At 46.9% G+C, this 11,292-nt stretch overlaps 1 protein-coding gene across 5 annotated transcripts in view; it reads left to right on the forward strand.

Moving 5' to 3' along the window:
• Positions 1-11,292, forward strand: part of BAZ2A (bromodomain adjacent to zinc finger domain 2A) — a 36,006-nt gene that overhangs the window by 21,901 nt on the left and 2,813 nt on the right. For 4 of the 5 annotated variants that reach the window (XM_045828992.1, XM_045828993.1, XM_045828994.1 and 1 more), the window contains 20 exons: positions 255-363; positions 515-616; positions 781-991; positions 3,454-3,554; positions 3,873-3,938; positions 4,107-4,334; positions 4,478-4,732; positions 5,117-5,331; positions 5,634-5,708; positions 5,924-6,104; positions 6,785-6,844; positions 7,051-7,195; positions 7,804-8,456; positions 8,606-8,828; positions 8,940-9,095; positions 9,202-9,353; positions 9,571-9,860; positions 9,965-10,328; positions 10,737-10,963; positions 11,075-11,218. In XM_045828992.1, the coding sequence (XP_045684948.1) occupies positions 255-363; positions 515-616; positions 781-991; positions 3,454-3,554; positions 3,873-3,938; positions 4,107-4,334; positions 4,478-4,732; positions 5,117-5,331; positions 5,634-5,708; positions 5,924-6,104; positions 6,785-6,844; positions 7,051-7,195; positions 7,804-8,456; positions 8,606-8,828; positions 8,940-9,095; positions 9,202-9,353; positions 9,571-9,860; positions 9,965-10,328; positions 10,737-10,963; positions 11,075-11,218 (3,957 nt within the window). The remainder of the gene's footprint in view (positions 1-254; positions 364-514; positions 617-780; positions 992-3,453; positions 3,555-3,872; positions 3,939-4,106; positions 4,335-4,477; positions 4,733-5,116; positions 5,332-5,633; positions 5,709-5,923; positions 6,105-6,784; positions 6,845-7,050; positions 7,196-7,803; positions 8,457-8,605; positions 8,829-8,939; positions 9,096-9,201; positions 9,354-9,570; positions 9,861-9,964; positions 10,329-10,736; positions 10,964-11,074; positions 11,219-11,292) is intronic. The other variant, XM_045828995.1, reaches the window with a different exon arrangement.

The following is an 11,292-nucleotide window of genomic DNA, read 5'->3' on the forward strand; positions in this document are numbered from 1 at the left end:
TTGTAAAGGGAAGGGTGGAGGCCTTTCCTGGCTTGTGCAGTTTGGTGTATTGCTTTCCCCTGAGGCCCTGAGGGGTTTGTGGAGCTTAGGCCGGCCGTCTAGCCAAGCTTGTGTCTCATGCTGTGTTTGCATCTACATGCAGTTCTAGTGAGAGAAGGGGGAAGGGTCATCCGCTCAGTGGGTTTGGCTCCTGGGTGGCTTGAGAGTGGGTAGGGGTGTGACCTGGCGGCAGGGCCCGTGTGCTTCTCTGGCAGGTGGCGGAGAGAGGTGCGCATCAAGAAGGGCAGCCACCGATGGCAAGGAGAGACCTGGTATTATGGCCCGTGTGGAAAGAGGATGAAACAGTTCCCAGAAGTGATCAAGGTAGTGTAGCTTTCATGGACTTTTTAAAGGAAGTACAAACTCCTTTCTTTGGTCCAGTGGCAGCAGGCTGGCATTGTCTGCTTGTGCTATTGCTGGCCAAATGCTTGGTAGGTCTATGACTTATTAATGCCACTTTATCTCCTTCCTTTAGTACCTGAACCGCAATGTGGTACACAGTGTCCGCCGTGAGCACTTCAGCTTCAGTCCCCGTATGCCTGTTGGAGATTTCTTTGAAGAGAGAGATACACCAGAGGTACAGACCCAAGTGTTAAATATGCTTTCTTCTTGAGAAAGGGTTGGTGGATAAGCTTCAGCTTTCTTTTGTGGGATTTAGAGGTTCTGGGGTATTGAATGGTTCAGAGGGCCAGGTAGCTTGCACTGACTCCCTCCCATTGTAAGTCTTCCTCATTACTTTAGGGCTTGCAGTGGATACAACTGTCAGCAGAGGAGATCCCGTCCAGGATTCAGGCAATTACTGGGAAACGGGGCCGACCTCGAAACACTGAGAAGACCAAGATCAAAGAAGTTCCCAAGGTGAAACGGGGCCGAGGTCGGCCACCCAAGGTCAAAATCACTGAGCTTTTCAATAAGACAGACAACCGCCTCCTGAAGAAACTGGAGGCCCCAGGTACAGTGGTGTTTCTCTTTTTTTTTTCCAATTACGGTTGACATTCAGTATTATTTCATATTAATTTCTGGTGTACAGTATAGTGATTAGACAATTACACAATTTACAAAGTGATTCTCTTGATAATTCTAGTAATAGCCTGGCATCATACATAGTTTTTACAGTATTATAGACTGTACTCCCTATGCCAGCAATTTTCAACCTTTTTTTTTTTTTTTTTCCAGCTTGTGGCACACATACACTAATTACTAAAATTCTGCAGCACATGAAAAATATATATTTTGCTGATCTGACAGGGGAAAATAGGCATAATTTTGATTCATTCACACTGGACAGTTATTGTGTTGGCTGTTTTAAGATTTTATTTATTTATTTTTAGAGGGGAGGAAGGGAGAAAGAGGGAAATATCAATGTGTGGTTGCCTCTCATGCGCCCTCTGCTGGGGACCTGATGTGCAGCCCAGGCATGTGTCCTGGCTGATAATTGAACCTGTGACCCTTTGGTTTGCAGGCTGGCACCCAATCCCCTGAGCCACACCAGCCAGGGCTGTTATTTTTTTGTTTGTTTGTTTTGTTTTTTGTTTTTTGTTACAATCTAAGGGAAGAGAGGTCAGTGCCCCTGACTAGTCAGGTATTGCATGTTTTAAAATTCTTGCAGCAGACCACTTGAAAATTGCTGCCCTGTGCTGTACTTTATATTCATGTGAATATTTTATAACTATCAATGGTGTTTCTTACTTTGAGATTCTGTTTGCTCTATGAGGTTTCTGAAATGGTGATAAATTGCTAATGGCCGGGTTCCTCGGGAGCATGACTGACATTGACTGGACAGAATGAATCTGAATCACTTCCGCCTTGCTAGAAAGCAGCATCAGGGTCCCAGCTCTTTTGTGGTAGTTAACAATCAGTTTCTTCCTTGAGTTACTCTCACTAGTAGAGCCCTGGGCAGTTAGTTCCCAGAAGAGAGAATTTTCATCTCCTTTTTACCATGTTTCAGCTTCTTATTTGTCTTACTGGTTTTGATGTTGTACATTCTTACTTTACTCTTTGCCATCATCTCAGAGGTTGAGAATTCAAATATGAATCCAAAAGATAATTGGCACTGTTTTAGTGGGATAGACAGGTGGGAAATGTCTAATTTTTCATTAAATATTATACTTATCCTGATAAACTATGAAAATTTTGAAAAAATTTGTAGTCTTCTAAAGTTCTAGCTCTGCCAGTTTCTGACTATATGACCTGGAGCAAGTCACTTACATTTTAATAGAAGCCTGTAATGGTTCCTCTGCAGCTAATATCTGTCTGACTTAGAGGGTTGTTGTACAGATGTGATAGTGTTTCTGTGTCAGAATAGCATAGGTTATTATGATCAAAAACATCAATTCTAAAACAGTCTGTTATTTGCATGATCACACTTCAATATTCAGTCTTCCAAAGGGAAAGAAATTCAGATCTTTCTGTGGAGTAAGATATGAGAACTGAGCATAAACAAAAGCTATGTCAGTGTTGATCTGATTCTACTGAGATGTCCATTACACATCTTGGGTCCTTTCTTGCACATTCTTGGTTAATCAGTGCTTCCAACTCTGGAAACCACCCTCCTTCCTGGCAGTTTGTTTTGCTGTTTCCTTTCTCTGCTCTAAAATCAATGTATGGGTTACTGCCCTTGTCAGGTAGCCTGGGAGATGGATAGGCTAGAAGGCTACTCTGCCATCATGGCCTCTAGGACCCCTTCTAAAGCAGTGCAGTCTGTTCCAGGGGCTGGTGCTTCAGGTCTGGAGATACCACTTGAGTTCTTTGTTTTACTTCCATAGCAGGTGCCTCTCCCACATTGCCCACCCCCAACATTTTGTTTTGTATATTAAAAAAAAAAACAACCTTCTAGATTCTTCAGGGGGTTGCTTGGGAAGTAAGCTTTGTGACAGGCATGTGCTGCTCTGGATGCCAGAGATTGTTCTGCTTGCCTCACTCTTCATGTTTCTTTCTTTTCTTTTCTTTTTTTTTTTCTTTTTCTTTTAAAGATTTATTTATTTATTTACTTGTTTATATTTAGAGAGGGGGGAAGGGAGGGAGAAAGAAAGGGAGAGAACCTTTAATGTGTGGTAGCCTCTCATGTGCCCCCTACTGGAGACCTGGCCCACAATCCGGCCATGTGTCCTGACTAGGAATTGAACTGGTGATCCTTTTCTTCACAGTCTGGCCCTCAATCCACTGAGCCACACCAGCCAGGGCTTTTTTCTTTTTTCTTTTATTGATTTAGAGAGGGAAAAACCTGGATTTGTTGTTCCACTTATTTATGCTTTCATTTATGCTTTGGTTCTTTTTTTTTTTCCTTGTTGATTGATTCTTGTATGTGCCCTGACTGAGGATCAAACCCACAACCTTGGCATATCAGGACAATGCTCTAAATAGCTGAGCTACCCAGCCAGGGCTTGCTGTTCATTCTCCTTTCTGCCCTTATAGAAACACTGAATGAGGAAGATAAAGCAAAGATGAGTAAAATCAAGAAGAAGATGAAGCAGAAGATACAACGTGGAGAGTGTCAGACTGCTATCCAAGGGCAGGTGAGGGACATCTGAGATTACACAGTGGGTTAACATTGCCTGTTAACCACCAGCTCTCTCTTTTCCCTTTTCCTACAACTGCCACCCTCCATGTAGCAAGAGTACCTTGATTACCTGGAATTTGGGGGGCTTGACTTAGAGAACTGAGCTTATTCGAGAATAATGTAGGCATCTTCAGGGTGAGAGAAATGATCCATTGCCAATCCCTTATCCCAACTCTCACCTCTCCTCCCCAGCACCCTTGTCTTTTTTGAATCACAGCCCAAACAGAGATGCTTTCAGAGTTTGAGGAGAAATGACTTCCCTTATGGTTTACAGGCCAGAAACAAGAGGAAGCAAGAGACCAAGAGCTTAAAGCAGAAGGAAGCTAAGAAGAAATCCAAGGTAGGTGTATGTACACACAAGTATAATTTTGAAGTCGCAAGACGTGTAAGTTGGGGTTTTTTTTATAGTCATGTTTCTGGGCTCTGGGGTGGGAGGGTGGGGATCAAGGAAGGGTAGTGACTGGAATCTTTATGGCATTCTTGATTTCTCTCTCCCTTGGGTGGGTAGGCTGAGAAGGTAAAGACAAAACAGGAAAAACTGAAGGAAAAAGTCAAGAAGGAGAAGAAGGAGAAGGTAAAAATGAAGGAAAAAGAGGAGATGGCCAAAACAAAGCCAGCTTCTAAAGCAGATAAAACACTGGCCGCACAGAGGTGCTTGGAGGAGCGGCAGAGGCAGCAGATGATCTTGGAGGAGATGAAGAAGCCAACAGAGGATATGTGCCTGACTGACCACCAGGTAGTGAGGGGAGAATAACAGGTCCTGGGTCCTGGAGGGGCCCGCTGAGTGAAGACACTTCAGTTAAAGGAAGGACCTCCTAGATACCCAAACTTGTCTTCCAATCTGTTTGACAGAACCCCCTACCACTTTTATCCTTACAGCCTCTGCCTGACTTCTCACGCATCCCTGGGCTGGTCCTGCCTAGTGAGGCCTTCTCAGACTGCTTGACCATTGTGGAGTTCCTGCACAGTTTCGGCAAGGTGCTGGGCCTTGACCCTGCCAAAGATGTACCTAGCTTAGGGGTCCTGCAAGAGGGACTCTTGTGTCAAGGCGACAGCGTGGGCGAGGTGCAAGATCTGCTGGTTCGGCTCCTGAAGGCTGCACTCTATGACCCTGGCCTTCCTTCTTACTGTCAGGTGAGGCGCTTTCCGGGGTAGGTTGGGAGAGCCTAGGATACAGTGCTTTGTCTCAGTTTTGCTTTTTCTCTTTAAGTTAAACGCATTAAAGCCCCTCCCTAAAGTGATCAAAACAAGTGAAGAGACATGTAATTTCTCTTTTCCTTGTATTTTTTCTCTGCTGTTTCTTTTTCCTTCCTGACCTCCCTCTGCTTGTTTTGTTCATTTACCTTTTACTCCTTTTCTTTTGCACCTTTCCCTTATCCTCTCTCATCTTGTCCAAGCAACTTTCATTTTTTTCCTATCTTAACCCTACTTTTCTCCTGTATTTTCCTATTCCAGATTCATGCAACTTGAGTTTTTCCTCTTTTTCGCCTAACCTCCATTATGCTCTCCTCCAAACAGTCCTTAAAAATCTTGGGGGAAAAGGTGTCGGAGATCCCACTGACAAGAGACAACGTGTCTGAGATCCTGCGCTGCTTCCTCATGGCATATGGAGTGGAGCCAGTCCTCTGTGACAGCCTGCGCACCCAGCCTTTTCAGGCCCAGCCACCCCAACAGAAAGCTGCTGTCCTCGCCTTCCTTGTGCATGAGCTCAATGGCTCCACCCTCATTATCAAGTGAGGGGCAGGGGAGGGAATGGTTATTGTATGCCAGGGTTAGAACGGGATGGGGCAGGGTGTAGCCATCTAGAGTCTTGTGTGATGTGTCCACTGCTATACTCTGGAGAGGCTGGAGTGACTTGGCACTGAATCTTCGTGCCTTCCCTGGGAGAACCTAAGCCTTCCTCTGCTATTCATTCAGTTCAGGCTTTAAGCTGAAATTTCCTGTTCAGGTGCAGTTCCGTTACCCTTGAGCCTCCCTTCTTCTTTGTGTGTGCTGCCACTTGTACCTCAAAATCCCATTCTCTGTTCCCCTGCAGTGAGATTGACAAGACCCTGGAGAGTATGTCCAGCTACAGGAAAAACAAGTGGATTGTTGAAGGCCGGCTGCGGAGGTAGGGACAGGACAGAGAGTAGGGTCCAAAGAGAGGAGAGAAGGAGGAAAGGGTGAAGCATAGCCAGGACTTTTGCCTGGAACTTAATGTTCTTAAGTCTCCCTCCCCTAGTCTTGGGGCCTTACCCTAAGGTTCGTGATGATCTAGACTCCAGATGTCTTTTTGTGGTAGTATCACATTCCTCACCATAGTTCTCCTTAATCTCTTATTTCAAGACTAAAAACTGCACTGGCCAAGCGAACTGGGAGGACTGAGGCAGAAATGCAGGGGCCAGAGGAAGGCCTGGGGCGGAGGCGTAGCTCTCGGATCATGGAGGAGACTAGCGGCATGGAAGAGGAAGAAGAGGAGGAGAATACAGCAGCTGTCCATGGCCGTAGGGGTCGAAGAGATGGAGAGGTACTAGCCGCAAACCAAGGAAACTTGGAATTGGAAAAAGGGTTATAGTTGACTCTTGAACAACATGGGTTTGAACTATGCAGGTCTACTTATATGCAGATTTTTTTAAATAAATATACAGCCCTGGCTGGTGTGGCTCAGTGGATTAAGTGCTGACCTGGGAACCAGAGGGTCTCCAGCTCTATTCCCAGTCAGGGCACATGCCGGGGTTTTGGGCCAGGATCCAAGTAGGGGGCGTGTGAGAGACAACCACACATTGATGTTTCTCTCCCTCTCTTTCTCCTTCCCTTCCCCCCTCTAAAAATAAATGAATGAATATACAGTCAGCCCTTCATACCTATGGGTTTTGTATCTACAGATTCAATCAACTGTCTCAAAAGCAATACATATTTTCATTTAGCAGTTTGGAGTCCCAGTATATGCATTATTCTACACGATTTTTTATAAGGGACTTAAGCATCAATGGACTGTGGTATCCACAGGGCAACCTGGAACCAACCCCCTGCAGTTACCAAGGGAAAATTATAGTTTAGTTTGGGAGGAATCAAAAATTATATGTGAATTTTTGGCCGGTGGGGGTGTCAGCACCCCATTACCTTGTTGTTCAAGGGTCAGCTGTACTTCTCTTTCTTAAATCTGAAAATTCCTTTTCTCTCGGTGTCTACCTGTTTCTTCTCCAGATTGATGTCACAGCATCTAGCATCCCAGAGCTAGAACGCCAGATAGAAAAGCTCAGCAAGGTATTGGACTTCTAACCTCCAGGGGCTGGAGATAGGGGCTGGGTGAGAATTGGTCACCTAATTGGTTGGTCCCAAATGGTATCAATTTTATAGCATTATGGTATCAGTAAAGCTGGGAGCCATTACTCTTTTCCCATATATAGGGTGAAGTCACCACTCTGGAAATCTATTTTTTTATTCATCTTCCTTTTTCACTGTCTACACAGCGTCAGCTCTTCTTTCGCAAAAAGCTGCTTCACTCATCCCAGATGCTTCGGGCATTCTCTTTGGGTCAGGACCGCTACAGACGCCGCTACTGGGTGTTGCCCTATTTGGCTGGTATCTTTGTGGAAGGAACAGAGGGGAACTTAGGTAGGTGTGTCACGGGAGCCTGAACTGAGACCTTTCTAACGAAAGTTAAACAATTCCTTTTCCTCTGCCTGATCATTTTAGGTGTCTTTCATTTTATGAGAATCAACAAAGCATAGTGGTTAAGAGCACAAGCTGTGGAGTAAGACTGCCTGCCAACCTGTTCTGTCACTTACCAGCTGTATACTTCAGTTTCTTAATTTGTAAAATGGAGATGATAATAGTATGTATATTTCACAGAGCTATTGAAAGATTTAAAATGAGTTAATGTACTTCTTTAAAAAAATTCTTTATTGTATTTTTTTCCATTGCCATTTAGCCCCCCCACCCCCCTGCAGTCACCAGTTAATGTTCTTAGAATAGTGCTTAACACATAGTTGGTTGTGCATAAATATTAGCTTACAATTATGCTGCTGCTGCTCATTACTTGAGAGAATAGTATTTCTTTCCCAGATACCATGTTCATTGGCATGTAAGTTGTTCCAATAGAATCTCAAAAAGGAGGGATTAAGACCAAGAGGAAAAAAAAGTATATATCCTGCATTTTCATAGCCTCTTTCTTGCCCCTTATATGTCAGTGTATGTCTTAAGCTCTTTACTTCTCTTTACAGTTCCTGAGGATATGATAAAGCAGGAAACTGACTCCTTGAAAGTGGCAGCCCATTCTGCACCCAGCCCAGCCCCCTTTTCTCTGAAGAGGGAATTAGCTGGCTCCAGCACCTCTGCCGGTTCTCCTGCCCGGGCCCGAGGCCGACCTCGGAAAACTAAGCCTGGGTCTGTGCAACCTAGGCACCTTAAATCCCCTGTCAGGGGTCAGGGTTCAGAAGAGCCCCAAGCCCAGCTTCAGCCCGATACTCAGCTGCACCCTCAGCCTCAGGCTTATGCCCAGCCCCAGCTTCAGTCCCATCCTCCAACCCATAATGGATTCCTGGAGCCAGAAGGCTCCTTTTTATCTCTGGGTCAGAGCCAGCATGACCTCAGCCAGTCAGCCTTCCTGTCTTGGCTGAGCCAGACTCAGAGCCACGGCTCCCTGCTGAGCAGCTCAGTCCTCACACCTGACAGCAGCCCTGGAAAACTGGATCTGACCTCATCACAGCCCCCAGAGGAGCCAGAGCCTGAAGAGGCAGTATCCAACCCTGATTCTCAAGCCCCCTGGTTTAACTTCTCAGCCCATATGCCCTGCAATGCCGCCCCTACACCACCCCCTGCTGTTTCTGAGGACCAGCCCACTCCTTCCCCTCAGCTACCTGTCTCCTCCAAACCAGTAAGTAGCCAAGATTAGTAGTATGCACTTGACTTGGTCTTGCCACTGGCTGTGGGCTCTTGCTAAAGTTGGGGGAAGGGATGGGGAACCATTAGGGACCTATAAACACGAAAAAAACCCCATTCCCTTATGTTCCATCTCCTGCACAGGTGAATAGATCCAGTGCTGCCAACTCCTGTTCTCCAGTGCAGCTCTCTTCCACTCCCTTGCCTGGGGTGGCTCTTAAGAGGCGAGCAGGAGAACCTGGCGAAACACCACAGAGTCCCACAGGGCTGGGGCAGCCAAAACGGAGAGGGAGACCCCCAAGTAAGTTCTTCAAACAGATGGAGCAGCGTTACCTAAACCAGCTGACAGCCCAGCCTGTTCCCCCTGGTGAGTGACCTTGGGGTGCAGTGGGGTAAGAATGCAGGTAGAAGTGGCATCAGATATGGGCCATGTGATTCATGCTGGTTCCCACCCCACATACATAAACTCTGTTCATAGATATGTGCTCAGGCTGGTGGTGGATCCGAGATCCTGAGACATTGGATGCCATGCTCAAGGCCCTGCACCCCCGAGGCATCCGAGAGAAGGCACTTCACAAACACCTAAATAAGCACAGGGACTTCTTAAAGGAAGTCTGCCTGCGGGCCTCAATGGGTAAGATACTTAGACCTAGCCTGAGCTAAAGAGCCCAGGGTAAATACTGAGCCGCTACTGTGGACAGTGGCCTGATGGGCCTTTCCCTTTGTCTCCTGTCTCTCAGACTCCATCTTTGAGCCCAGTCAGTTATCTGCTTTTCAAGAAGGAATTATGAGCTGGTCTCCCAAAGAGAAGACATATGAGACAGACCTGGCTGTGCTTCAGTGGGTAGAGGAGTTGGAACAGCGTGTTATCCTGTCCGATCTGCAGATCCGGGTACACTAGGGCTGGCACTGGGTAGGGGGTTGCTGAAGGGAGGGTGTTAATCTCTTATACCCTGTTAGGAAAACCCTTTGGGTCCTTCCTTCACAAGTGAACGCCCATGACCTTAATGGATCATGGTTGGTTTTTGTTTTTGTTTTTGTTGGGGTTTTTTTTTTATGCTTAATTTTCTTCCTTTTTAATGAGTTTTATTCTTCTCTCCTACCTGCAGGGCTGGACGTGTCCTAGCCCAGACTCTATTCGTGAAGACTTGGCCTACTGTGAGCATCTACCTGACCCCCAGGAAGATATCACCTGGAGAGGTCGAGGCAGGGAAGGACTGGCCCCCCAGCGTAAAACTACTAACCCTCTGGACCTGGCTGTGATGCGACTGGCTGCCCTGGAGCAGAATGTGGAGCGGCGGTACCTACGGGAGCCCCTCTGGCCAGCTCATGAAGTTGTGTTAGAGAAGGCCCTGCTCAGCACACCTAGTGCTGCCCCACAGTGCACCGCTACAGAGATGTGAGTGACCCCCCCCCCCCAGCCCCCGGCATTGTTGGTCTTGGGAAAAAGGGATAAGTTTAATGGATCCTACTCATCCAGAGATTACCACTTTCTCCCTCTAGATCATATGAGATCACCCCTCGTATGCGCACCTGGCGCCAGACGCTTGAGCGGTGCAGGAGTGCTGCCCAGGTGTGCTTGTGCCTGGGCCAGCTGGAGAGGTCCATTGCCTGGGAGAAGTCTGTCAACAAAGTGGTAAGAGACTGGGGAGCCAGCCGGCCCAGGTGGGTGGGGTCACTAGTAGAGGGCTCACCGTGTCTCCTCACAACCTTGCTCCAGACCTGTCTAGTTTGCCGGAAAGGTGACAACGATGAGTTTCTTCTGCTTTGCGATGGGTGTGACCGTGGCTGCCACATATACTGCCATCGGCCCAAAATGGAAGCTGTTCCAGAGGGAGATTGGTTCTGTGCTGTCTGTTTGGCCCAGGTAAGCCTTTTGCTTTCTCATTCCCACTCAGCAGAAGTTCCTGTTTACCACCAATCCTACAAATACCACTTGGTGTATTTGTACATGGTTAAGACACTTTAACCATGCCTTCAGTGTCTTCTTGGAAAGATCTCCAGACTAGGTGCTAGGAGACCTGGGTTCATGAGTTCTGGTGCTTCTTTGGACAAGTGATGTAAATTCTATAGCCTTACTTGCTTTCTTCTATAAAATAGGAGTGATTATACTTTCCATTTTACCTGCCTTATTGGGTTAGGTGAATAAACTCACATGCTGGCTTATGCGTGAAGCCTTCTCAGTCACACTTAGACATGTAGGGGTTGTAATGAATTGGAGGGCAGGCCAAGTACACTCCAGATGTTGCTGATCTCATCTTTCTCCTCTCCTTAGCAGGTGGAGGGAGAATTCGCTCAGAAGCCTGGCTTCCCAAAACGAGGCCAGAAGCGGAAAAGTAGTTATTTGCTGAACTTCCCAGAGAGTGATGGCCGCCCACGCCGGGTACTGTCAAGGGGCCGAGAAAGCCCAGCAGTACCTCGGTACTTGGAAGAAGGGCTGTCCCCCTCAAAGCGGCGGCGATTCTCCATGAGGAACCATCATAATGATCTCACATTTTGCGAGTGAGTTGAATAAATTCTGGGGACAAATGGTTCTACTTTTACCAGAGCAAAGAGCTGGGAGGGTCAGTGTATTTGCTTCTGAGATGCAGCCATCACTCCCTTTAATGGTAGGATTATCTTGATGGAGATGGAGTCCCATGATGCAGCCTGGCCTTTTCTGGAGCCCGTGAACCCACGTTTAGTGAGTGGGTATCGGCGCATTATCAAAAACCCTATGGATTTTTCCACCATGCGGGAGCGGCTACTCCGGGGCGGGTAAGTAGACATCAGCCACTCTCCTGGCTCCTCTGTCACTGCTCTAACTTCTACCCAACTCACAGCTCGGCCTC

The sequence above is a fragment of the Phyllostomus hastatus genome, unplaced genomic scaffold (genome assembly GCF_019186645.2).
Source record: "Phyllostomus hastatus isolate PE091 unplaced genomic scaffold, TTU_PhHast_1.1 phas_scaffold_93, whole genome shotgun sequence".
NCBI lineage: Eukaryota > Metazoa > Chordata > Mammalia > Chiroptera > Phyllostomidae > Phyllostomus > Phyllostomus hastatus.